The following is a 27,124-nucleotide window of genomic DNA, read 5'->3' as shown; positions in this document are numbered from 1 at the left end:
TTTCCTCTGTAGAATTGAAAATGGGAGATTTTCGGAAGCCACAACTTACTTTTTTTTTTTTTTCCAGAAGCCCAGGGGGGCAGGGATAAGAATATGTGTTGGGATTGGCTTTTATAGTCAGTTCAGAACCCAAACAGTGTCTTTCCTTCCGAGCAGGGCATCAGCTTTCCAAACCAAATGTGATTTTCCAGCTGGAAGAAGGACTGAATCTGATAGAAAAAGAATGTCCAGGGTATATCTCTCCAGGTAAGTATCAGGCTGTAAAGACTTGTTACATAAATGCATCACACTGGGGAGAAATTCCTTCAGAGATCCCTGGGTCTCTGGATAAACTAGTGCCAGTTGATGTGCATTATCTCTAATAGCTCTGCGTTTCTGATGTTTCTTTTCTTTTTTTTTTTAAAGATTTATTATTTATTTATTTCTCTCCCCTCCTGCCCCCATTGTCTGCTCTCTGTGTCCATTCGCTGTGTGTTCTTCTGTGACTGCTTCTATCCTTATCAGTGGCACCGGGAATCTGTGTTTCTTTCTGTTGCGTCATCTCGTGTCTGCTCTCCCTGTGTGCAGTGCCATTCTTGGGCAGGCTGCACTTTATTTCGCGCTGGGTGGCTCTCCTTACGGGGCGCACTCCTTGCACGTGGGGCTCCCCTACGCAGGGGACACCCTGCGTGGCACGGCACTCCTTGCGCATCAGCACTGCGCATGGGCCAGCTCCACACCGGTCATGGAGGCCCGGGGTTTGAACCGTGGACCTCCCATGTGGTAGGCGGACGCTCTATCTGTTGGGACAAGGCTGCTTCCCCATGATGTGTTTCATTCTCCCTAACTCAGCTTTCATATGTCCTTCTTATTTTAGAAGGATTATGAGGACCGAGTTACTACATTTGTCACAATTATACATTGCCTGAAACATGCTGAGCATTCAGTAAATGTTAACAATTATTATTTCCTCTTCCAACTTCATCTGTACTTTAAATCCCCGTCTTCTCTTCTGGGACCTTATTCTATTTCTTCTCCTCAGCTATAATCTGTATCCATGTTTCCTTTCCCTTATTCATTCAAACATTTGTAAGCTTTTTTGTCATTTAAAGGGAGCTGCCTCTTGTCTTTCTCTACATTGTACAGATAGTTTACCCAGTCTTCATTTAAAAACAAATGAAAATTGACTTTGGTCTGTTTTCTGATCTAGCAGTCTACATTTTATGTATTTCCTTTCTCGTTCCAAAACATTTAATCTGCATCTACTACCCATTCAGTCTCATTCTAAATCTTTGTTATATGGTTTCTAACCCCTACTACAGCTAATATTTCTTTCAGTAGTTACCACTGGCTTTTTTTTTTTAATTTATTTATTTCTCTCCCCTTCCCCCCCCACCCCAGTTGTCTGCTCTCTGTGTCCATTCGTTGTGTGTTCTTCTGTGACCACTTCTGTCTTTATCAGCGGCACTGGGAATCTGTGTTTCTTTTTGTTGCATCATCTTGTATCAGCTATCCGTGTGTGCAGCGCCATTCTTGGGCAGGCTGCATTTTCTTTCAAGCTGGGCCACTCTCCTTACAGGGCACGTTCCTTGTGCATGGGGCTTCCCTACGTGGGGGACACCCCTGCGTGGCAGGGCACTCCTTGCATGCATCAGCACTGTGCATGGGTCAGCTCCACATGGGTCAAGCAGGCCCGGGGTTTGAACCGCAGGCCTCCCATGTGGTAGATGGATGCCCTAACCACTGGGCCAAGTCTGCTTGCCACCACTGACTCTTTTCTGAACAAATGCCTTACCCTTTATCTTCACTACTTTATGTGAAGGTATTGATCACTTCTTTCTATATATTTTTTTAAATTTAAAAGATAGGCAAATATTTATTTGATCTCTGGATGGTATAGAGCTATCTAAGTATACAGCAATAAAACAAATCATTAAAAGAACATAGAAAAAATTAAAAACTATGACCGTCACTGCTAATTTCCAATAAACTTTCTAAAACAGGATTCTAGGAGAAAACTCAATGGGTTAAAGTATATATACATTTTCATGGCTCTTGCTACGTATTGCATAAATTTGGGTATTATATTTTTAATGTTAGTTTATTAGGTTTAAAATCATTCCTTAGGGGAGCTTTAATTGCTCTTAGAGTTCAGTGGATTTGGTGATTACTGCTGTTTGTATTTGTTCTTATGAAATAACCTATTTATTCAACAAATATTTATTGACCACTAGGCTCTGTTCTTAACCCTGGGGATAAGGTGGTGAATAAAACAAGCAAAATTTCCACACAGAGCTTATATTCTAATGGAGAGACAATAACTTAATAAATAAAGATGGAAGAAAAGAAAGAGAGGGAGAGGAAACAAATAGAGTATCATCTAGTGATAGTTGCTGTGTGGGAAACCAAAGCACCATAAAGGAACTAGATTAGTTAATAGGGTGGTGTGGGAGTATTGCTGTTTTTTATGGGAAAATCAGGCAAGACCTTTCCTTTAATATGGATTTTGAACAGATAGTCAAATTAAGTGATGGGCCATGCAGGAAAACATTTTGAGTTTAGGAATAAACAAGTGCAAAGACCCTGCAGTGGGAGATTGTTTGGCTATTGTTTGAAGAGGGTAGTGCTAGGAGGTATGACAATTTCTTTAAACTTTGCCTTTCAATCCTTCTGTGAAAACATTTTATTTCTATAATCATATTCTTTATTTCTATGAGCATTCCCCCTCATTCTCTTGTGTTCCTTTTTTAATAGCATTCTCTTTTTTTAATGCATACATTAACTTCTCTTGTCTGTATGAGAATATTTTTGGTTTGTTTTTTTTCTTTTGGTATGTGGGTGCAGCAATTCTTTTTCCTCACTACCCAGATTATTTTAGTTTCCTTTGAAACTAGGTATGGCCCTCTTATCCCTTGTGACCTTTGCCCTGTGTGTTTATACTTTTTTCATCACTCTACTGTCATTTGGGTGAGTTTTCTGGAAGTAGCACAGATTGAGTACACCTATTTTCTTAATACTGTTTTTCCTTTCCCACTTCTTTATCTCTTTTTCATATTTAGCCATTGGGATGGCTACTAAAGAGTCTTCATTTGTTAATGTCTTTATGACAGCATTTTTCTACTTTTTAAAAAGTATCTCTTTGAATGTCTTTCTCCCTACTGGTATGTAGGTCCACTGAATTGTCATTATTTAACTTATTCTTTAAATTCCCTGCCTTGTACATCACCTGCCAGAGTAGGTATTAATATATATTTATTGAATGACTCTTTAAACAGCATAAAGTAGGATTTTTAGAAGTTAGATGGAAATGTAGATTCGAGAGTCAGAAACATATTTATGAAATTCCTATCAATTGGATAATTATCAGGAGGACTCAAGTGAGAAGAGCAAAGCAGCAAGGATTGAACCCTTAGAAACAATGAAATTTGTCAAGAGGCCAGAGATGCTCTAGCAAAAGTGACAGGAGTGGTCAGAGGGGAAGAGCTAAGTGAAGAGAAGAGAGAAAAGCAAAGGGAATACAATGGGGTCAAGTAAGATAAGGCCAAAAAATGTTTTTTGGATTTGGTTATAAGTGGTCTGTGACCCAAAAAAAGAGCACTTTTAGTGCTGTGGGAAATCTGCTGTGATTAGAAAAGTGAAGAAGTCAACAAGTAAAGACTTCATGGCATAGACTGTTATTTCAACAGGGTTAGCTTTGAAGGGAAAGGAAAATGAGGCAAGAAACAAAAGAGATCAGAGATAGTTCTTCTGTTGTTTTTTTTTAAACCGAGGTACGAATGTATTTATAAGGGCAGAGAGGTGTCCATTAGAGGAGAGACACTGAAGATACAGAAAAGAGAAATAGAATGGAGCCCAGCAAACATGATGATTTGCAAACTCCAGATCTTGTTCTTTCCAGATTTTCTCCGATGTTACTGCCAGAGTAATCTACCATTCAGTCTTCTTAGTATCCTGTCCAAAAACAGGAAGAAAAGCATGGATTGATTACTGTGCTCAGCTCTTTTCCAGTCATCATCTAATTTACTCATCATAACAAAACTATGGGGTAGGTATCATCTCTTTTACAGTGGAAGAAATGGGCTCAGAGAGGTGAAATAATGTGTTAGAATTTGTACACAGGGTTTTGTTTTGGTTTTGTAGACCATAAGTTGAATGCTAATTCCAAAAAATCATAACTCTCTTTCCTTGCCCTGTGACTTCCTTTTTCCTAGTATATCTAGTAAAAATAGAACCTGTTTCCTAGCTTGATTTTCTTTTAGCCCCTCTTCCCTCAAGCCTGTGTTTCATTTCAGACAAGCCATCCTTAATGCTGCTCCCAGTCTAGGATCGATATGCTGATAGATCAGTGACTTCTTATGGACCGGAAGCTATCTCGTAGGCCTCACTTCCTTCCCTAATGCCCGTCTCTTCCCTTCCCTTTCTCTACATACAAATCCTGCCTTCTGGAAGCTGAAGTTTCACTTTTACCATGAAGCTGTCTTTGACTCTTTTACCATTTTTTTTGTTATGAACTACTTTATCACTTTACTTTACTTTGTTGTTCTATTCCTAACTTTACTCAAAAAAATTTTTTTTAAAAAAACACTGTTCATGTCATATTAGAATTATCAATCTAGTCCTTAATTATATATGTATACAATGCTGGCTTGTATATATTTTTTTCACAATAGTAAGTTTTGTTCTCATTTTTAAAGTGTAATGTATGTATGAAAACATTTAAAGAAGAGAAAAAAAAAGAAGAAAATAAAAATCCCTTTGAGCACTTTAGTTACCAAAGTATTTGACTTTTGTATCTTTTTGTATTTTATATTTGTTTTCACCCTCACTTTTATATATCATACATTATACCCCTAAATTGCCTCTAAATTCAGTCTTTTTTACATTGACTGGGGAATGAAGATGTATGTGGCACTGCTTGTTGACTAAAAGCTTAAGTTTCATTAGCAGCTTTATCTTGTTTTTCCATGCTAAAGCTTTTGCTTTTTACAGTTGTCAAATACAATTGTTGAATTTTGCTCCTATTTTATTTTTTTAAGGAGTAGAAAATGTAAAGATGACATGCTGTTCCTAGTATCAGCATTATTGCAAGGTAGCTTGTAAATGCTGAAACAAAGATGGAAATTATCAGTAATGTGGACAAAGTAGATTTTTAGCCTTTAATTGCTGGCCATTAGACGTAAATCAGTTGATGACGTTTAATGATAAAAGAAACAGAAAAACTTTAAGAACATTTATTAAGTTGATCTGTTATCAAAGATTATGTCCAGAAAATGAGGCTTAATTAGGAATTCTGTAATATCTTTACCCTCTTCAGGATTTGAATCCTTACCCCTAAATATGTAAGCCTATTGTTTGAGTTTTATACATATAATTAAAAAATAAAAATTTTTTAGAACAGTAGTAGCTTTACAGAAAAATCATGCAGAAAGTACAAGAGTTCCCATATACCTGACCCTAGCCCCACAATTTTCCCTATAATTAATATTTATCAGTAGGGTGATATCTTTGTTAAAATTGATCAAACAATATTATTATTATAGTTATATTATTAACTATAGTCCATAGTTTACATTAGGGTTTACTCTTCATATTGTACAGTTCTATGGTGGTTTTAAAAAGTTCTGGTAACATATGCAAACTAAAACTTTGCATTTTAACCACTTTTTTTTGCATTTTAACACTTCTGCGGTGTTACATTCGCAATGTTGTACTACCATCATCACCATCTATTATGAAAATTTTTCCATCATTTTGAATTTATTTTCAGAGATGTACTAGGTAACTATGTGGTGTGTGTATGTGTGTGTGTGTTATATGTAGAGAGAGAGGATTTTGATACTATTACAGAGTCCTTGTCTATGTTCATGCTGACATGTCATGGGATCCAGTAGTCTCAAAGTCAGACTTACATTTACTATAGTTTTTAGATTACTTTCCCTACTGATGAAAGTAAAGATGTGTGTCTTTATTAAACATTAGCTAGACTTCTGAAAGAGTGGCAGAAACCTCCACTACCCCTCTTCCCTCTAATTTCTTCCCTTCTCCCTGATAACACATAAGAATCTCAAAATTATCTACCTTCCCTACCTCACTTTAAGCCCTGAAATGTCTCTATCTACTTATTTCAGCTTGTTATTAAGTGTTCTTTATTGTTCTTCTTTTGACTCCATAATTTCATTCACTTATTCAACACATTCTTATGGATATACACTATGTACTATGTCGTAGTATACACTATGTACTGGGTTTTGTTTTATGTGCTGGGGAAGGAGCACTACATAAGGAATGGCCTCTGCTGTCGTGGAACTTATTTGGAGAGAGAAACATCAAACATATAAACAAAGAAATACATTAAGAAAAGTTCACATAGAGGGTACTGCAAAAAATATGACTGCCAGTGATGTGATAATGTGTGGGATAAGACAAGTGACTGTACTGGTGGTGACATTTGAACTAAAACTTGAATGGTTAAAAGACCACTTGACATGGACACCTATGGTAAGAACACCTCAAATAAAGGGGATAACAAGTGTGAAGGCCCTAAAATATGACCATGTGTGTGGCTTGAAGAGAGGACGCCAGCCAGTGTGGCTGGAGTTTGGTGACTAGAGATAGTTGTGTAGTCTTGAGATGAGAGGGCTAAAGCAGACAAGGGCCAGATCATGTAGATGCGTGTAAGTCAGAGCAAAGAGTTTGGATCTTATTCTCTTTTTAAGGGAAGTCAGTGAAAATCTTTAAGGAGGAAAGCTTGTACTACAACACTGCCACAGGCTCCTGCTTCCAACCCTTTCTCCCTCTAGTACATTCATACTACCACAGCTGGAGTAGCCCTACAAAAATAAGTTGGATGATGTGACTCCTCTGCTCAAATCCCCACAGTGGCTCCCCATTTCGCATTACCTCTCTGACCTCATTTCCCATTATTCTCCTGTTGGCTCCTTCTCCTTCAGCTACATTAGCCTTATTGCTCATCCCTGAACAGGTCAGGCCCACTTCTGCCACAGGGCCTTAGCACAGGCTGTTCTCTTCTCTGGGACACTTTCCCTTAGGTACCCTTTAAAGTCTTGGCTTAAATATAATCTTTTCAGGGAGGACTTTCCTGACTACTCTATTTAAAATTGGAAACCTCTGCTCTCACCCACCATACCCTCCATTTCCATTTCATGGCTCTATTTTTCTCCATAGAATTTAATACTTACTACTTGAATTTGCAGTACTTTACTTATTTATGTTGGTTGCCCTTCTGCTCACTAAAATGTAGTTGCCATAAGAACAGAAATTTTTATATTCATTGCTAAATCCTTAGTATCTTAAAAGGTGCTTGGCTTAAAAAATACTGAATGATTTATCATGTTCAAAAGATCATTCTGGTTACTGAATGGAGGATGCATTGTAGCATGTTAAAGAATAAAGTAAGAAGTCCAGTGAGACAGTTATTGAAATAGTCTATTTAGTAGAGGAGTAGGGCAGCAGTAGCTTAACTATTTATTACAAGGGGATGGGAGAAATATTAAAGGCAAGAGGGAATAAATCAGCTTGTCCCAGGAAGAGCAGGACTTGCTGCCCAACCCCTTTTGCCCCTATTACTGAAAAGGTATTGGCCTCTGTTATGGCCTCTTCCAGCCATAAGTACTGAAGGATCTGGGCTGCACCCAGACATCTTGGTCCTGGGGACTCTTTGCTCATGTCCTGATAAGTTCCAAATTTATATAAATCCTATTAATTAGTTAGGAAAGGGTAAAAAAGCTTTCTAAGATGATAAGGGAGTATGGGCCCAGTTTAGAAAAAGAAAAAAGGCAGAGAAAGGTCTATCTTACTTGACTTAAAATAATAATGGTAATGATAATAGCTAACAATCATTGAATGCTCGGGATTGCCAAATACAATGCTGTGAATTTACAAAGCCTTTATTTAATGAAATAGCAAAATGGCAAGGGTGTGAAACATTGTCCAGTCTTGAAGGAGTTGTAATTTTTTATCCTTAATGCTCAGGTTGTGAGCTCACGATGCTTCCCTAATTCTGATTAAAGCTACCCTAAAAATCATTTTAATTGTGTTTTGTAGGTAAAAGGTCATATAATCTAAGAAAAATTAAATTTCCTTCACTCAGTTGTCGAATGTATTGTTGGTCACACTTTCAGAACAGTGTTATCTAGGAGTTTTAAAGGTTGTCATCCTTTTCTTTATTCTTTTATTAGTGAAAATTCTTCTAGTATTTTACCGTTATGCTTTGTGTGACATTAATACATTTGTTATTGAATTGGAAATGGATGTTGGCTATTATCAGATACTTCTGCAGCATCTGTTGGGTTGATCATTTGTCCTTTGTCCCATGTTCTATTATTGTACTAATATATCAATAGATTCCTAGCAGGGAACTATTCTTGAACTCTGGATATATCCCTATAGGTCACAGTAATACTCCTGACATCCAGAGGGAGCATTGTGAGCTGGTTAGGAGCTCCAGCTCAGATATTAGGATGACTTAGTAGAGTGGGTCTGTGTAGGACTGCTGGTTGAAGATTCTCTTAGTACTCCTTCATATGAGAATGTCTTTATTACATTTTCATTCCTAAAGGATATTTTCAGTGGTATAGAATTCTGAGTTGACTGCTCTTTCAGCATTTTTTTAAAAAGTTGGTTTACTTCTTTCTGACTTCCATGGTTTCTGATGATAAATTTGAAGTAATTCAAATCATTTCTCTGGTTACTTTCAAGATTATTTGTCTTTACTTTATGGTGGTTTGACTGTGATGTGTCTGGGCATAAATCTCTTTGGGTTTATCCTTTTGGGTTTTTTTGCCTTCCTTTACCTGTAAGTTGATACCTTTTACCAAATTTGGGGAGTTTTCAGCCATTTCTTTAAATATTTTTTTCAGCATCAAAGTATTTGTCTTACCCTTCTCGGACTCCACTGAAAGTAAGGCCTACCTTTAGGTATCGTCCCATAGGTCCTGGAAGTTCTTTTCAATTTTTTTTCCCCCAATATTTTGGATTGAAAATTTTGGATAATTTCTTTTGCTTTAACTTCAAGTTTACTAATTCTTTACTCTATCATCTCCATTCTGTTATTGAATCTATCTGGCATATTTTTTATTGTTTCTTTTTTAGTTATGCAATTTTCTCTTTTTTATGTCTGTAATTTCTTTGCTGACATTATTTCCATTTATTTCATGTGTGTTCACCCTTATTTGGTGAAGCATTTTCATAATGGCTGTTTTAAAGTATTTAATGGGTAATTCCAGTATATATGTCCTCTCACTTGGCATCTGTTGATTGTCTTTTTGCCATGAAAGTTGAAATTTTCCTGATTCTTTGTATTCTCAGTTATTTCTCATTATGTTATGGACATTTGGAATTTTATGTTATGAGTCTTTAAAATTCCTACGGTGAATGTTGATATTTTTATTTTACCAGGTCAATTGACCCACTTGAATTCAGGCTACAAAGTTCTACCAGCTTTCTGTGGGAAAGTTCAGTTTTGAAAGACTTTTCAGGGCTACTCAACTCTGTCCCACTCTGTGGCCAGTCTGGGATTTGGGCAGTGGTCCATCACATAACTCTTTTCTCAAAATCTGTGTATGCTATTTAGGATCAGACTTATGCACGTATATCTTGTTGGTAAATCCAGGAGTTTATAGATAACTGTAAAGGTTGTTTTCCCCGGCTATTCCCTCTCTGCAATCTCCCCAGTGCTTTATGGTTTCCTCGAATTCTCCTTTAATAGTCCTCTAGCCACAAAGCAGGCACTTTCTTTACTCTGTGCTGCTGCACACATCAGGTGACTGCCCAAATCTAGAGCCAAGGAGCAAGAGGAAAGAGAGGAAAAAATAAATGGAGGGGCCCAGATTCCTTGAGTGAGGAGGAAGACTCCCCTTCCTTGTGATTTTAGGCTCCTCTGGACTTCCCTTTGCTCTGTTGCAGCAGTCACCATAGGATTGCTTGGGGACTGAAGTAAAATAGAAAGGGGAAAAGAAAAATATTAAAAATTGGGTGATTTCCTCTACCCCTCTCTAAGCTTGAGGACTCCCTTTTCTGCTCCTTGAGCCAAAACTAGAGAGTTTCTCCTAGAGCTCTCTGTATTTGTACCACAGTACCTCCTTTCAGGTTGCTGTCTGTGAGTCTACTACTGCGGGTACTTCGGGGAGAAAAAAAGGTAAATTACTGCTGGTTTGGTGGCATACTGGATTTTGGTCTTCTTCCCCCATTCACCTGCTACTATTTACTTCTCAGAGTCTTCAAATAATTGCTTTATGTATTCCTTTTCACTTCTAGCTGCATACAATGGAAGAGACAGGGAGAAGTATACTTAACTTCGTCTCATCTGGATCTGAATCCTCCACTTTGATTTTAGAGATTTATTTTATTTGCTTCTCCCCACCCCCTCATTGTTTGCATTCGCTGTGTCTGTTTGTCGTGTGCTGATCTATCTCCCTTTTTAGGAGGCACTGGGAACCAAACTTGGGACCTCCCATGCAGGAGGGAGATGCCTAATCACCTGAGCCCTCTCCGCTCCTTGCCTAGTTGCATCTCTCATTGTGTTTCCTCACTGTGTCCCTTGGTTGCATCAGCTCACCACACCAGCCCATCGCGTAAGCTCATCCTCTCTAGAAGGCTCCAGGAACCAAACCCGGACCTCCCATGTGGTAGGGGGAGCTCAGTCACCTGAGCCACATCTGCCTCTCCTTTGGTTTTAATTTCATCTTCTTTTTCTAAATTCTTAAGGTGGAAGCTCAGATCATTGAATATGCACCAAACTTATGTTCTGTATAAGTATTTAAAGTAACACACTTCCCTCATGACTTTTCCTGCATTCTGAAAATTTTAATATATTTTTTGTTTCCATTGAATTCAAAAGTTTTTTTGTTTGCTTTGTGATTTCTTAACCCATGGAAATTACTAACCATTTGGAGTTTTCCTAATATTCGAAACAATTTATTAGCTTTTCTTTTTCTTCTGTCTCTGACAGTTTAAATGGTACCTGAATTCTCATCTCCTTGAAAATTTTAAAGAATCTGCACATGAAATAACCTGTGTCTAGAGTTCTTTTCAAGGGTAGCTCTTTGACAGCATTGTTATTATCTTCCATGATTTTTTATTTGTTTAGATATTTCTATTCTTGTCTCTTTTGATGTATAGTTTTCTAGCAAAGTTGTTATTTGATCCAGGCTTTCAAATGTATTAACATACAGTAGTGGAAAGAATTCCCTTAATTCTTTTATTTTGCTCTGTATCTGCTTATTTTCACTTTCCATTCACTGTTTTATACTTGCTTCATTTCTTTTGGGGCATATGTATTTTACTCTTTGTGGGGTTTTTTTTTGTTTGTTTGTTTCTTTCCTCATCACTTCTAGGATTTTTTATTTTTAATTTATTCATTTCTGCTTTGAACTTATTCTTCATTTTTGCTTTCCTTGGATTTTTGTGCATTTTTCAATTTGTTTTTAGCTTCAGTAGAATGCTTTCTTTTTTCGGTTTAGCATTATATGTTAGCAGTATTTTATATATTTTTTTTAAAACTGTACTTAGATTTCCTGAACTTTAGAATTTTATTTTGCCTTTGACTGTACAGTTGTTTTTCAATCTGTTTTTTCCTTTCTCCTTAATTTCTAATTTATTTTTCTCTTGGTCAGAAGTTCTGCAGTCTCTATTTTTGCCAGTATATTGAGGTTTTGTTTGTTGTGTAATAAATGGGAAGTTTTTGTATATGTTTCATGATCACTTGAATGGAGTTTTCTATAAGATTTGGAGTTTTATCTATGTATTTAAATAACCTTGCTCTATTTTTCAGTGGTTCTATATCTTTTTTTGTTTTTAGCATTTTTATTGTATTTTTTTGAAGACATATAGATCACAAAAAATGTTACATTAAAAAATATAAGAGGTTCCTGCATACCCTACATCCTACCCCCCCCCCCCCCCACTTCTCCCACATCAACAACCTTTTTCATCATTGTGGCACATTCATTGCATTGGGTGAATACATTTTGGAGCACTGGTGCACTGCATGGATTATAGTTTACATTGTTGTTTACACTCTCCCCCAGTACATTCAGTGGGTTATGGCAAGATATATAATGTCCAGGGTCTGTCCCTGCAGTATCATGTAGGACAACTCCAAGTCCTGAAAATGCCCTCACATCACATCTCTTCTTCCCTCTCCCTGCCCTCAGTGACTACTGTGGCCACCTTCTCCAGATGAATGCTACAGTTTCTTCCATTACTAGTCATAATAGTTCTATAGTAGAATACCAGTAAGTCTAGTCCATATTTTTATTCCTCCATCCTGTGCACCCTGTGATAGTGATGTCCACTCTACCTCTATATAGAGAGGGGGCTTGGTTCCCACATGGTTGATGGATGCGATTCTCCTGCTTGGAATTGTAGGTACTCTTGGTTCCCTGGTGTGGTGGTTGACCATCTTCACCCGCTTGTTAGCTGACCTGGGTAAGTTCAACGAACCGGAGAGTAGGAGTTACAACTCTGATGAGGCTCAGGGCCCAGCTGGCACATGGCCAGTATAAAAATACTCAGATATTCATTGGGTATTTTCATAGTAGTTACAGTTACAAACGACAAGTGAGGGAGTGCTGATCCTAGCCAAGAGAGCTCTATATCTTTTTTGTGGGTGTTTGTTTTGTCAAGTACTAAAATGTTCTTCCATCAGTTTGGTTATTTCTGACAGTTTTACTTATGTTTTCTGTATTTCTTGCTTTATATCTTCCTTTATAGCTTACGCATTTTCTTTTTATCCCTTACTCGGAGCAAAAATGTTCCTGACAGTTCAGTCTTAGTTATGGCTGCTATTCTTAACTTTATTGACTATTCTCTTTTTTTATCTGGTATTATCTTTTTGATATTTACTTTACAACTAATTTGCTTATTTCTATTTATCTTTTTTTTTTTTTTCTTTTAACCTTCAACCTTTCCGAGGCTAATACTGTTTTAGGAGCATCCATTACTGACAGAATATAGTTAGATTTACTTTTTAAAAGAAATTATTAAGTTTTTTTGGCTTAACAGAAATGTTTGCTTTTCTTTTTGTTTTCTAACTTTGGTAATATGGGCTGGGTTTTCTTCATTTTATATATGATTCTTTGATTTTACTCCCTGTTACTTGGAAGGCATGTAGTTCATTTTAGCTTCAGCGGTCACTGCCTTTTTAGTCTTAAATAATATTCTAAAGCTTGTAGTTCTTAGTTTAGCAACTTTAGAAATAAAACCAAATGTCTTCCTTTTCCTCTTAAAATGGAAGTTAGTATTATCTCTGTCACTTCTGATTCTCATGTCTTTTAGCAAATGTTGTCTGGTCTGTTTTATCAAATATTATTTTTATTATATTAGCTTCTCCTTAATAAATTATATCAATTGCCAGGCCTTAATTTCAGTATTTACCAGTATTATTTATTCTGTGCTTATATAGAGTCAGTGTTTTACTGCCAATCTTTCCACACCTCTTGTTCCCCATTCAGAAGTTCATTTTTTATTCATTTTTATTTTGACCATATTTAATATTTCAGGAATGGTTTTGGAGAACTATTATGACTGAAATTTTCATATTTAAAAATGCGTTTTCTTTTTCTCTGCACATGGACATAGTACTGGCCATGCTGATTTCTTTGGTCACATTAGACTTTTCCTCAACCCTCTGTAAACATGGCTCCATTGTCCTTCGGTATCTTGTGTTCTTGGGGAGATATCTGGGGGCAATTTTTAAAAATTTGTAGCTAGTCAATTTTTTTTTTCTTTTTCTTAAGCAGTAAGTCTTCAGAATTAACTTCTGAATTAGGTCTCTAAGTTCCATGAAGCCATACTGAATCTTAGGCAGATTGCTATTATGTTTTCTGCAATTCATGCAAAAATGTTTGAGGTTAAAATCATTAATATTTTCCAGAGTAGCAAATAAATTTTGCTGTTGCTCTTCTTTTTGTTTTTTGAAATATATACGTAGACAAGTATGTAAAATATAAGTACTATTTATCTAACAAATAGTTATAAATCATAACTAATTTAGTGCTTATACTAACCCTCTGAGATAAGTGCTACTTAACAGATGAGGAAACTGAAGCATAGAGAGATTAAGCAACTTGCCCAAGGTTACACAGCTAATAATGCTAGAACTCAGATTTGAACCAGGTAGTCTGTCTGCAGAACAGTTGTCTTAATCAGTATGCTATGCTACTTCTTTAGATAGTTAAAACTTAATGAGGAATAAAGCAAGCTAACACCCAGATACCAGAGTCCATATTAGGAAATAGAACATTGCTAGTATACAAGAAACACTGTGTACACCTACTCATTCATCATTCACATCCCCTTACCTCTTTCCAAAACAGCCACTATTCTAACTTTTGTGATATTTCTTTCCCTTACTTTTCTTTACACTATTTCCATTTATAAGTTAATCTTTTAAACAATATGTGTAGATTTAGTCTATTTTTAAACGTTAAATAAATGGAACTTAAGTATGTATATTTTTCTGTGACTTTGCCTAAAATTATTTATTCATCCATAGTGATATGTATAACTTTAGCTTATTAACATTCATTTCTGTCAGTTACTCCTTTGTAAAAATATGTGACAATTTTGTTATCCATTCTATTGTTAATGGACATTTGAATTGTTTACAGTTTTTTGCTAATATAAACAATGTTAGATATAAAATTATCAATTTTAATGAATCTTTGCAAGGCAGATTTACCTAAGTATATGTATACTAGTAATGGACTTGCTAAATCATAGTCTACATGCCTATTCTGCTTTACTAGGTAGTGTTAAACTGTTCTTCAAGTACCAAACCAAGGTTCACTCCCATCAACAGTTTATCCATTACTGCATCTTTGCAAATCTGAAGCTGTCAGTATAAACATTTAAATTTTGTTACTTAGGTAGATGTAGTACTGCTATCTCACTGTGCTTTTTTTTTTTTAGAGATTTATTTTATTTATTTCTCTCCCCTTCCCCGCCCCAGTTGTCTGTTCTCTGTGTCCATTTGCTGCATGTTCTTCTTTTTGTCCACTTCTGTTGTTGTCAGCGGCACAGGAAGCTGTGTTTCTTTTTTGTTGCATCATCTTGCTGTGTCAGCTCTCTGTGTGTGTGGCGCCAATCCTGGCCAGGCTGCACTTTCTTTCATGCTGGGCAGCTCTCCTTACACATGGGGCTCCCCTACACAAGGGGGGGGGTGGCACCCCTACGTGGCAGAGCATCAGCACTGTGTGTGGGCCAGCTACACACGGGTCAAGGAGGCCCCGGGGTTTGAACCGTGGACCTCCCATGTGGTAGACGGATGCCCTATCCACTGGGCCAAGTCCGCTTCCCTCACTGTGCTTTTAATCTGCCTTTCATCTGTGTTTATATTTACATGCCACTCAAGTTGCTTTTTCTTAAGTGCCTATGCAAGTCTTGCCCATTTTTCTTTAGAGACTTGTCTCTTTCTTAATGTTTCATGGACATTGTTTTCTAGGTCTAAATTTGTTCTAGATACCTTCTCCCAGTGTAGCTTTTATTTTTCTTTTGATGATTGGAAGCATTTAATTACTCTCCCGAAGTTTATTCTTCTCCTTTTTCCTTGTTTCTTTTTTCATCCTTATTCCTCCTCCTAGTTTATTATTTTAAAATTTTATCTCTTGAACCTCTATACTGCCTCCAAATTTGGTCTTTTCTGGGTATCATTTATCCTTTTTTTCATTTTTTAAAATTAGAACAGTTGTAGATTTACAGAAATAAAATGCAGAAGTGCAGCATTCCCATATGCTACCTAAAACACATGCAGTTTTCCCTTTCATTGTTTTGCCTTAGTGTGGTACCTTTGTTACATTTGATGAAACAAATGTAACAATATCATAATTATACTAATAACTATAGTCCATAATATACATTAGCATTGACTCTTTGTGTTGAACAGTTGTTGTTTTTTTTTTTTTTTTAATTCTGGTAACATATATGCAATCTAAAATATCCACTTTCAAATATACAATTCAGTGGTGTTAATTACATTCACAGTGTTGTGCCGTCACCACCATCCATTACCAAAACTTTTCCCTCACCACAAAGAGAAACTCCATAGCAATTAAGAATTAACTCCACATTTCCCATACTTACCCAGCTCACAGTAATATGTATTCTAGTCTAACTTATGAATTTGCTTATTCAGATTATTTCATATCAGTGAGATCAATGAATATTTTTCCTTTTGTGTCTGGCTTATTTCTCCCAACATGATGTCTTCTGGTTTCATCCATGTTGTAGCATGCAACAGAACTTTATTCCTTGATATGGATGAATAATATTCCTCTTTGTGTATATACCATGTTTTTTTTTAATTCATTCTATCAGTTGATGGACATTTGGGTTGCTTCCACCTTTTGGCAATTGTACATAATGTCTCTGTGAACATTGGTATGCAGATATCTATTTGAATCTCTGCTTTCACTACTTTTGGGTATATTCCTAGAATTGGGATTGCCAGATCATATAGTAATTCTACATTTAACTTTCTGAGGAACCACCAAAATGTTTCCCACAGTGGCTACACCATGTTACATTCCCAGTGTACAAGGGTTCCTATTTCTCCATATCCTCTCCAACACTTGTTATATTCCTTTTTTGTTTTTTTCCAACAGTAGCCATTCTAGTGGTGGGTGTGAAATGGTACCACATTGTGGTTTGAATTGTATTTCCCTAATGCCTAATGATGTTAAACATCTTTTTCATGTGCTTATTGGCCATTGGTATATCTTATTGGGAGAAATATTTATTCATGTCCTTTGCCCATTTTTAATGGGGTGGTTTGTCTTTTTGTTGTTGAGTTGTAGTAGTTCTTTATTTACTCTGGATATTAAACCCTTATCAGATATATGGTTTCCAAATATTTTCTCCCTCTTTAGAGATTGTCCTTTTTCTTTCTTAATAAAGTCCTTTGGTTTTTTATTTTGGTGAAGTCCCATTTATCTGTTTTTTCTTTTGTTGCCCCTATTTTGGTGTAAAATGTAAGAAACCAGTGTGTAACACAGCCTCTGAAGATGTTTCCCTAAGTTTTCTTGTAGTTTTGGTTTTTATATTTAGGTCTTTGATTCATTTTGAATTAACTTTTGTATATGGTATAAGGTAGGAGTCCATTTTCATTCTTTTGCATCTGGCTATTCAGTTTTCCCAAACCATCTCTGAAGAGACCATTCTTTCCCCATTGAGTGGACTTGACACTGTTAAATCATTTGGCTGTAGATGTGAGAATTTATTTCTGAACTCTCAGTTTGATTCCATTGGTCTATATGTCTGGCCTTTTGCCAGTTATGTATCATTTGCCTTTGAATGGAAGCAGTTCTACCTGGACTTTGTATTTGTCTAAGATTAGTGTGAATGGATTTCCTTTGCTCTCCGTGTTATTTAATGGGTACCATTTTAAATGTTCCCAGAGAATTTGAGTTAAATGGCTGGATATGGTGATAGCATGGTGGGCCAAGAAGCAACCTCTAATTCATGTTTTGCCCACTAATATTTTTGTATTCAATAGGATTGGTCCTCTGTTTGGGGTAATTTGGTGGTGTGTGTGTTTTGGATGTAGAGCCAGTGTGACTTTCCACCTTTCTCACTTTTTATGTAAGCAGATCAGGTTAGTAAGATAAGGTCGAGTTAATGCATATATTCTTTGCTTCACAATAAAGCCCCAAGGCCCACAGGTCTTTGGTTTGTTGGTACAATATTGATCTCTGCTCTGTTGATGTTGGTTAGTAAATTGTAAAGCATATTGCAAATTCCTGTCTTCTGCCCCTCAATGCCTCCAGGCCATTTTATCCAAAATAAGAAATGGGATCTGAGTGGCTATGAGGTTCTTTCTTTTAAGCCCTCTCCCATGCAGTTCATTAGCTTTTTCCTTGGCCTGCCCCTGTCATCAGTTCTCATCTTCAAAGAGTGAATATTTGGCCCAGAATCCTCAAGACTGGGGAACAAACAATGGACTAGAGCAGATGTACTGTTATTCTACTATAGACTTGTTATTCTAGCAATGGAAGAACTTTTATCATTGATGTGGAGGCAATGGCCAGTAGAGGTTCTGAGGGAAGGGAGAAGGAAAAATAGGTGTGATATGGTGGCATTTTTGGGACATTGGAATTGTCCTCAGTGATGTTGGAATTGTCCTCAATGATGATGCAGTTGTCATTCAGTTCCAAGCATTATATATCTTGTCATAACTTACAAAATTGTGCAGGAGAGAGTTTAAACTATAATATAAACTGTAATCCACTTTGTGGCAATGCTCCAATATGTGTTCATCAGTTGTAACAAATGCACCAAACAAATGAAGGATGTTATTAATGTGGGAAAGTGTGGGTAGGGGTAGGGAATGGGGCAAATGGGAATCCCCTACATTTTTTATGTAACATTTATGTAGTTTAAATATCTTTTTTTTTTTTTTAATTTTTAAATATATTTAAAAAAAAGAATGGCTATTTGGGAAAAAGTGGAGTTGTTTAGCACTCTCTTAATTTTAGGAGACCTGTACAGCCCACTTAAAGTTAGAAGGAATAGAGTTTTCCAATTTCATCATCCTCCGTTATAAGTTTTTCATTCACTGTGGTTTGTATTATGATATTGTGACTGTTGCCAACTTTAATTATGTAAGGTATAGCTTTTATTTTAGTTCATTTCAGCACATTTCAGGAATGGGAGGTATATAAACAGACATTTATTCCACCATCATTTCAGGAAAATATACTGTTTTTCCAACTCTTAACTCCTTCTCAATCCTTGGTCTGAATCTGAGGATTTGGAGAGATTTGAAGGAAAAAAAAGATTATCTCCATTATATTTTCAATGCCAGGAAAATAGTGGCTACACAAAGGCTTTGATTATTAGTTTCCTCTTTCATTCTTTAATAAGTATTTTAAGAATACACATGTTCCCTTAGAAATTAGGAATACCATTTACCATTTTTATCTACCAGATTGAAAAAAGCAAGCCATCGAATATATAGGAAATCAGGTATTTGCAAAAATATTTGGGATAAGAAAAACTGGTACAACAATTTTTAGGGCAATTTTGGCAATAGGTGTAAAAATAAAAATGTAAAACCTTTTTTTATCCAGCACTTTAACTTCAAAGGATTTATCCTATAGATATTGTCCCACTAGGATGCAAAGATATGCACAAATATGTTCATTGCACTACTGTTTGTAACAGCAAAAACAAAAATGAACCAAAACTAGGAAACAAAGTTAAATATCCATGAATAAGAAAACAGTTAATTGAATGTCACATGCAACAGGGGAATGTTAAGTGCTTTAAAGGCTTTTTGAAAATATGGTCAAGGTACTTTTTTATGTAAAAATATAAAATACGAAAGGACGTTACAGAAAAGTAGGCCTAATATAATCCCAATTGCAAGCCTTTTAAAAGATATTTGTACAATTATATTTTACATGAGTGTGAGATTATATGTGTGTATGCGTTTACACACTTATTCATAAAAAATTTCCAGAACGATGCACAAGGAACTATTAAAAATAACCCATAGCCAAATAAAATGTTGAACCATTAATACTTACGTGTGATTGAGTTACTAAGCTGCAAATCTGCGTGGTGTGTAACAAATTAGATTGTTGTAAAAGAAGTATCAGGCAGCTCTGAGTTTGATTCTGGTTCTTCCACTGTGAGCTGTATGTCTTTGGGCAAATTAATTTACATTGCTAAGCCTTAGTTTCCTCATATTTAAAAAAGGGTAATACTACCAACCTCACAGGATTATTTTGAAGATGAAATGATACAGTGCATGTGATAGAATGTTTCAGATATCCAGAGCCAGGGAAGGCACAATGATCTGTAGTTAAGACAATTTTTTAACAAGTATATGGCCTGAGCTGGCCCCAGAGAGATGTCTAATCATTGGTAGTCACAAAGGAGATGATAGCACATTGGAGAAACATTTGGGAGACTGACCTACTTGGAACAGGGCCTCTTTGTTGGTAAATAATATTAAGAAAAAGTATTTTTTAAAAACTAGATTTCTATTCATTATGTAGGAGTCTACAAAATTTTGATTGTGAAGAATAACAGAGTTTGGGAAATCTGTTGGTCTTCTATAGGTTACGACCAGAAGAGAGTTGACATCAATACAGAAAATTTAGGATTAAGGCCTGCATAGTTATGGGATATCAGAGAGAGTTTAACAAAATGCAAGAAGCAGATATGGGAGGCCCCGCCCCTATCACCCCTCTCCTCAGTGGAACCTAGGCTCGAGCTGGTCTGACTTCCCAGCTGCCCCATGCAGCCAGGGCATACCCATGTGAGCACACCGGCTGGGCCCTAGGAGTACCCCGGTAGGGGCGGGAGTGGGCAGCTAGGCCCAGCGGGCCCTCAGTGGGCCCACGTAGGGGCTGGAGCCTGGGTGGTGGAGCAGCAGCATCCTTCACACTGAGATTTTAGGGTGCTTCTCACTCCTCTGTTTAATTGGTAGTGTGGATGGTGAAGGGATGGCTGTCAAAACCTTTCTCTGGGACCTTTGCAGGGGAATCAAAGACTCCATCTGGGGTATTTGTACCATCTCAAAGCTAGATGATAGAATCCAGCAGGAGAGAGGCACAGCGTCAGGGAAGAACAAGTGTCTTGGCCCAGCAGAGTGTCTAGAGTATAGGGCAGAAGCAGGACAGCAAACCACATATTAGTAGAATTTTCCAGAGCTGCACTTGTAATGGTAGCGTATTCTGGTTCAGTCTCCTCTTGTTTAATCAAGTGTTATTCCTGTGCTCCAGTCAGTAACAGCACAAGTTATTGGTGATTCATCACTACATGGAGATGTTTGGTTGTGGTTGGAATTCTTCCTTATGTCCTTATTTTCAGTGCTTTGGTTCCTCACCCTGTTTGTGCTTAGCAAAGTTGTCCATGCCATTTGGTTTCAAGATATAACTGATCTGGCATTTGAAGTGTCTGGAAGGAAGACTCACCCATTCCCTAGTGTCAGCAAAATAATTGCTGACTTGCTTGTCAACCTTTTGCTGCAGGCTCTTTATCTCATCCAGGGGATGTTTGTAAGTCTCTTTTCTAGTCATCTGGTTGGTCAGCTGGTTAGCCTCTTGCATATTTCCCTTCTCTACTCACTTTACTGCTTTGAATATCACTGGTTCAAAATAAGAATTGAAATTTACCAGGAGCAGTCAAATATAGAAAGAAACTGGCCCTACTACTTTGGATTTGGTTTGTCTTGGCTTTTTTCACAGCAGTGCAGCCATCATACATTATTAGTGGCTGTCTCTTCTCCATCTTTCCTTTATTCATTATCAACACCAATGAAACGAAGATCCCTGGCAAAGCCTACCTTTTCCAGTTGCTCTTCTTCTTCTTTGTCTTCTTAAGCAACACATTCTTCCACAAGACTGTCTGCAGTCTGCCCTCTGCATATTCCCTTCTGAGGAATTGGAATTTTTGTGCATGAAAGGCAGAATCTTCACACACCCGTATGAGTCTCAAAGGACCACAGGTTTTCTAGTGTTTTCTAGTCCCTTTTTCTGGGCTGATTGGAATACTTGATTTTCTCCCTGTGCCATTTACACTCCTACCTCCCCATTCTGCCTTCCACCACCCTTTGATAAATGGATTTTGTAAATCTAGTTGTTAAAATTTGTGGATTTGTTATTTTTGTTTTTCTCTGAAGCACACACATCATATGTGGGGGTAAAGGAATTGTTCCTGGTCACTCCCTTTATAGCCATCACTGTCTTGTTTCTTGTAACTCAGGTTAGGTTTGGGTCTCTTGTTTCATGGCACACACACACATACACACACACAAATTAGCCTGAAGAAATACGACAAGAGGAAAGACCTCCCGGCCAGATCTGATGGGTTTTAAGGAGTGATTTTTTTTCTCTTCTCCCTGAAGAGGTAAAAGCTTTTTTCAATTGTATAAAGTTCCCCAAGTGTGGGAAGGTACCAATTTTGGACAAGTGCCACTGCAATGCAGAATGGTCACAGAACCTAAACTTTTAAACTCTGAGAGGTCTGTAGTTTTCTGTTGGCCACTGCCTTGTCTGTCTAGTATTTCAGAGTAATAATTGGTGCTGCAAATTGGAACTGATGGGGTAAACTTACCAAAATACATTAAACCCAGCAGCAGACATGGAACAAAATATTTGAGAACCAGTATGTCAGGCTCAGGCTATAGGACTTGGCACATTTTAGGAGGATTTGAAAAGAAGTCAAATTGATCCTTAGCCTCTTTTATATTCATAATGATTGTAGCTGGATCTGGACCCATAAATGACAATTATGAAGCCTACACTTATTGAGGATTTACTATGTATCTGCCTTGATGCTAAAGTGTTTACATGTATTTACATTTAAGTTTCACAGTAACCTTTATTTCCCATTAGATGAAGAAACAGGTTCATAGAAGTTAATTAACTTTCTCAAAAATCTCACAGCTAATAAAATGTTGGAACCAGCATATAAACTCAGGTTTATATGTCTATTAAAACTGAACATTGTACCTTTACATTATACTGCCTATCACTGGCTATGTGCCAGAATAATTGCAACAAATGAGACTTGAGCTTCTTAACTGCAAATGATGGAGAAAGGAAAGCTATTGAGACAACCAGTAATGTGGACATAATAATTACCATTTTGTAAAGTATCAAGTATGTTCTGGTACTGTATTTTCCAAACAGATATGTTCCCAGAGAGTGATTTATATACATTATGTCACTTAATCCTTATCAGATTTTTTAAAACTTTTTTTCCTTAAAAGAGATGCTGTGGGTTTACAGAATAATCATGCATAAAATACAGAATTTCCATAGACCACAGCAACACCTTGCATTGGTGTGGAGTATTTGCTACAAATGATGATAGCATGTTTTGCAGTTGTACTATTAACTAAATTCTATGGTTTAACTTAGGATTCACTGTGTAGCATAGTTCTATGGATTTTTAAAAAATTTTATTGTTACCATAGTTACAATCTAACATTTCCCCTTTCATTCATATCCCGATATATATTTCAGTGCTGTTAATTGCATTCAGTGTTATGCCACCATCACCCCCATTCACTACCAAACTTTTCCATCATTGCAAATAGGAACCCTGTGTATTTTAAGCCTTAACTTCCCACTACCTATCCCACCTCATTCCCTATTAACCTATATTCTAGTTTAACTCTATGAATTTGCTTTTTCTAGTCATTTCATAGCAGTGAGAATATACAGTATACATTATTTGTTCTTTTGTGTCTAGTTTATTTAACTCAACATGATGTCTTCAAGGTTCCATGTTGCCATATATATAAAGTTTTTATTCTTTCTATGGCTGAATAATATTCTATTGTATGTATATACCACATTTTATTGATCCATTCATCAGTTGCTAGACACTTGGGTTGCTTCCACCATTTGGCAATTGTGAATAATGCTGCTATGAACATTGATGTGCAAATGTCTGTTCAAGTTCCTGCTTTCAATTCTTACAGGTATATACCTAGTAGCAGGATTGCTGGGTCATGTAGTAGTTCTATACTTAGCTTTATAGAATTGTTTTTATTCTCATTTTATATATGCAAAATCTTGGGTCCCGAGAAGCACTAGTTCACATGTCAAGTGTTGGAGTTAGAGTTTGAACCCAAGTTTGTCTGTTTGCATGGTTAACATTGTTTTTACTGTGCCACATGGTAATGTTTTAGAAAGATTGCTTTGGTGTCAGTTATGGAAAGCCTTGGGGAAGGAAAGAAGCTGCTGGTAGGAATACCACTTACAATGTGGCAGGGCTTTCTGATTTGCCTTTCCCAGTGCCACTTCTTTTTATTTTTACCTTAATTACATCTGCATTATTTAGCCTACTCCTCTGGTCACAGATTTCACTCTCCATCCTTCCTGAATATGCTCTCTCCTTTTTCTGTTTACACACTGGATATGCCACCCCCTGCCTCTAGTTCCCTTATTAGCTATTGGCCATTTCACTGTTCTTTTCCTCCCTTCCAGTTTATCTTCCTAATTGTAGAGCCATCTTTGAAAGCCCTTAAATGTGGCCTATAGTCTCAGTTTCATTCTGTCATTCCCATCATACCCAGTTTTCAGTCTTGCAGCAGAGAAATCAGTGTGCATTTGAATTTTTTTATTTTTTTCAGACTGGGAAACAAGACTTGAAACTAAAGAGCCAACTCTAAAGCCCAACATTACTGAAGATTTATCCTATGGGGTAATAATGGAAAGGGAAAGTCTCTGGCATTCTACTTTAAGGGAAACATGGGAACCTGGTAAATGGTTAGAGGGGCAGCAGAAAAACCAGGATAGACATCTGGGTCAAGTGGCAGTTACCTGTAAGGAAACCCTCACTGAGAAGAGGGTCTGTGGAAGTAATGAATTTGAAAGATGTTCCAGTCAGGGTTCAAGCCTTGATATACAACAAAGTATTCCTGTAAGAAAGAGGGCCCATAATTGGAATTTGCATGTGAAAGATGTCAAACAAAATTCAGAATTATTTAAAACTCAAAGAATGTTCGTAGTGAAGAAACTCTATGAATGTAACGAGTGTGGGAAAGCCTTCAGACAGAGCTCATCGTTGCTTAAGCACCAGAGGATACATACTGGGGAGAAACCCTTTCAGTGTGATGTATGTGGAAAGCACTTCATTGAACGTTCCTCTCTTACTGTACATCAAAGAATTCATACTGGAGAGAAACCCTACAAATGTAGTGAATGTGGGAAGGCCTTCAGTCAGAGCATGAACCTTACTGTTCATCAAAGAACTCATACTGGAGAGAAACCCTATCAGTGTAAAGTGTGTGGAAAAGCTTTCCGTAAGAATTCTTCACTTATTCAACATGAAAGGATTCATACTGGAGAAAAACCCTACAAATGTAATGAATGTGGGAAAGCTTTTACCCAAAGCATGAATCTTACAGTCCATCAGAGAACTCATACAGGAGAAAAACCTTATGAATGTAATGAATGTGGAAAAGCCTTCAGTCAGAGCATGCATCTTATTGTACATCAGAGAAGTCATACTGGAGAGAAACCCTATGAGTGTAGTGAATGTGGAAAAGCCTTTAGTAAGAGCTCGACTCTTACCCTACATCAGCGAAATCACACTGGAGAGAAACCCTACAAATGTAACAAGTGTGGGAAATGCTTTAGCCAAAGTACATACCTCATAGAACATCAGAGACTTCATTCTGGAGTAAAACCCTTTGAATGTAATCAGTGTGGAAAAGCTTTCAGTAAGAATTCATCCCTTACTCAGCATCGAAGAATTCACACTGGAGAGAAACCATATGAGTGTATGGTATGTGGAAAACATTTCACTGGGCGATCATCCCTTACTGTACATCAGGTTATTCACACTGGAGAAAAACCTTATGAATGCAATGAATGTGGAAAAGCCTTCAGCCAGAGTGCATACCTTATTGAGCATCAAAGAATTCACACTGGTGAGAAACCCTATGAATGTGATCAGTGTGGAAAAGCCTTCATTAAAAATTCATCGCTTAAAGTGCATCAGAGGACTCATACAGGAGAGAAACCCTATCAGTGTAATGAATGTGGTAAAGCTTTCAGTCGGAGTACAAACCTTACACGACATCAAAGAACTCATACGTGAGAAAAATTCTGTCATTGGAATTAATATAGAAAAGTCCTTCACCAGGATTAACTCCTCAATAAGAATCAGATAAGTCATAATGTAGGAACATTATAAATAAAATTTAACAATTGTGGAAATTTTTCAGTTAAAGTATAATATCTCATAACAGATCCTACAGGCCTCTGTGGAGAAAACATTATGAAAATGGAGAAAAATGGTAAAACTTAGTGTTATCAGAAGGTGAAAATAGAGAAAAATGGTAAAACTTAGTGTTATCAGAAGGTTTAAGTAGCAGATGTTCTAGCAAGAGGATTCATACTGAAGTTAAGTTCTATTATTGTATCCTACTGACTGCAGAAATTTTCCTTTGAACATCAGAAACTTCACACGAGAAAAAATGTGAGAGTGCGTAACTGGAGAGCTGAAAGACCTAAGATCTAGTCCCTGATTTGCCATTACAGTAGACAAGTCATCTACTGTCATTAGGTCATGGTTTCCTTGTCTGACACATTAAAGATTTTGCATTTATAAGGTCTCCAGAGTCTCTGTCAAGGCTCCAAAATGCTATGTAGTTATAAATAACAATGAATGGTAGAAAGTCCTTGATCTTTTACCAGGTTATATATGATATTGTCTAGATGCTTCTGTCTCACAACTGATATTCCTTGGATATTTTGAGTCAAAATTCTCTACCTCTACTGACCCCTATCACTCCTCTATTCCCTTCCTCTCCACTTGTATTGTTATTGTCTTCCCTAAAATATAGGCTGGTTGCTACCAAGTGGTGGAATAATTATACAGATCCAAATGAAATAGTATACTGTTTTGAGTTCTCAATAGTTATTAAACTGTTGTTAAATAAGCTATTTAGAAAACTATATATCTTATAGTTTCTAAGTATTCTGACTCTAAAAGTGGAAAGGAGAAGGGAGAGGATGAACACTTAAGAGACATGGAATTCGGACATAACATTAACAAAATATTTGTAACTGAAAACCTGTTCAAACACAAATCATAAGGAAATGTCACAGGTTTTATAGTTACAATAGTAGTTTTACTTCACACAGAGTTACATGCTACACATGAAGCTATGCAATAGAAATATAAAAATAAATATGTTCTCCATTCCCAAGGCCAAAACTAAAATGACAGTGGGATGGGAGAAGAATTCAAGTGATAAAGTCAGAATTTAGATAACTTGGTAACTGATAAAATGTGGTTAATTGAGTGAAAAATAGGGTCTATGATGGCCTGAATTTATTTGGATGGAGAGCAGTGCCATGGTTACAGTAAAAAATGCAGACACAGAAAGTAGACCAATTTTTGGGGGGTAATGATAAGTTCAGTTTTAGGGCATTTTGATGAGTCTACGAGACATCGAAGTGAAGAATCCTGATAGATGGTAAAGTACAAGGTTAATAATAATGGAGCCCCTAGGGAAGTGTCATTGAATGGGGTCAGTGGAGGAAGAGGAATCTGTAGAAACTGAAACAATAAAAAAATAAAATATACAGAAAAATCAGGATGACACAGAAGTAAAAGAGAATTTTAACAGAAGAATTGGAATAATATTGCCAGTGCT

General features: G+C 36.8%; 1 protein-coding gene and 1 pseudogene across 1 annotated transcript; both read left to right on the top strand.

The window, feature by feature from the left end:
• Positions 1 to 26,073, top strand: ZFP2 (ZFP2 zinc finger protein). Its single transcript, XM_058283599.2, is given in 4 exon segments — positions 1 to 246; positions 3,878 to 4,024; positions 24,089 to 25,548; positions 25,550 to 26,073. Coding segments are annotated over 2 exon segments (1,467 nt in total). The 5' UTR covers positions 1 to 246; positions 3,878 to 4,024; positions 24,089 to 24,165; the 3' UTR covers positions 25,634 to 26,073.
• On the top strand, positions 20,406 to 21,445 carry LOC131274994 (etoposide-induced protein 2.4 homolog pseudogene; annotated as a pseudogene).
• Positions 26,074 to 27,124: the final 1,051 nt, after the last annotated feature.

Source organism: Dasypus novemcinctus, chromosome 2 (genome assembly GCF_030445035.2).
Source record: "Dasypus novemcinctus isolate mDasNov1 chromosome 2, mDasNov1.1.hap2, whole genome shotgun sequence".
In the NCBI taxonomy this organism is placed as follows: domain Eukaryota; kingdom Metazoa; phylum Chordata; class Mammalia; order Cingulata; family Dasypodidae; genus Dasypus; species Dasypus novemcinctus.
Note: the sequence above shows the minus strand (reverse complement) of the source record. Positions and strands in the feature narration are given on the sequence as shown.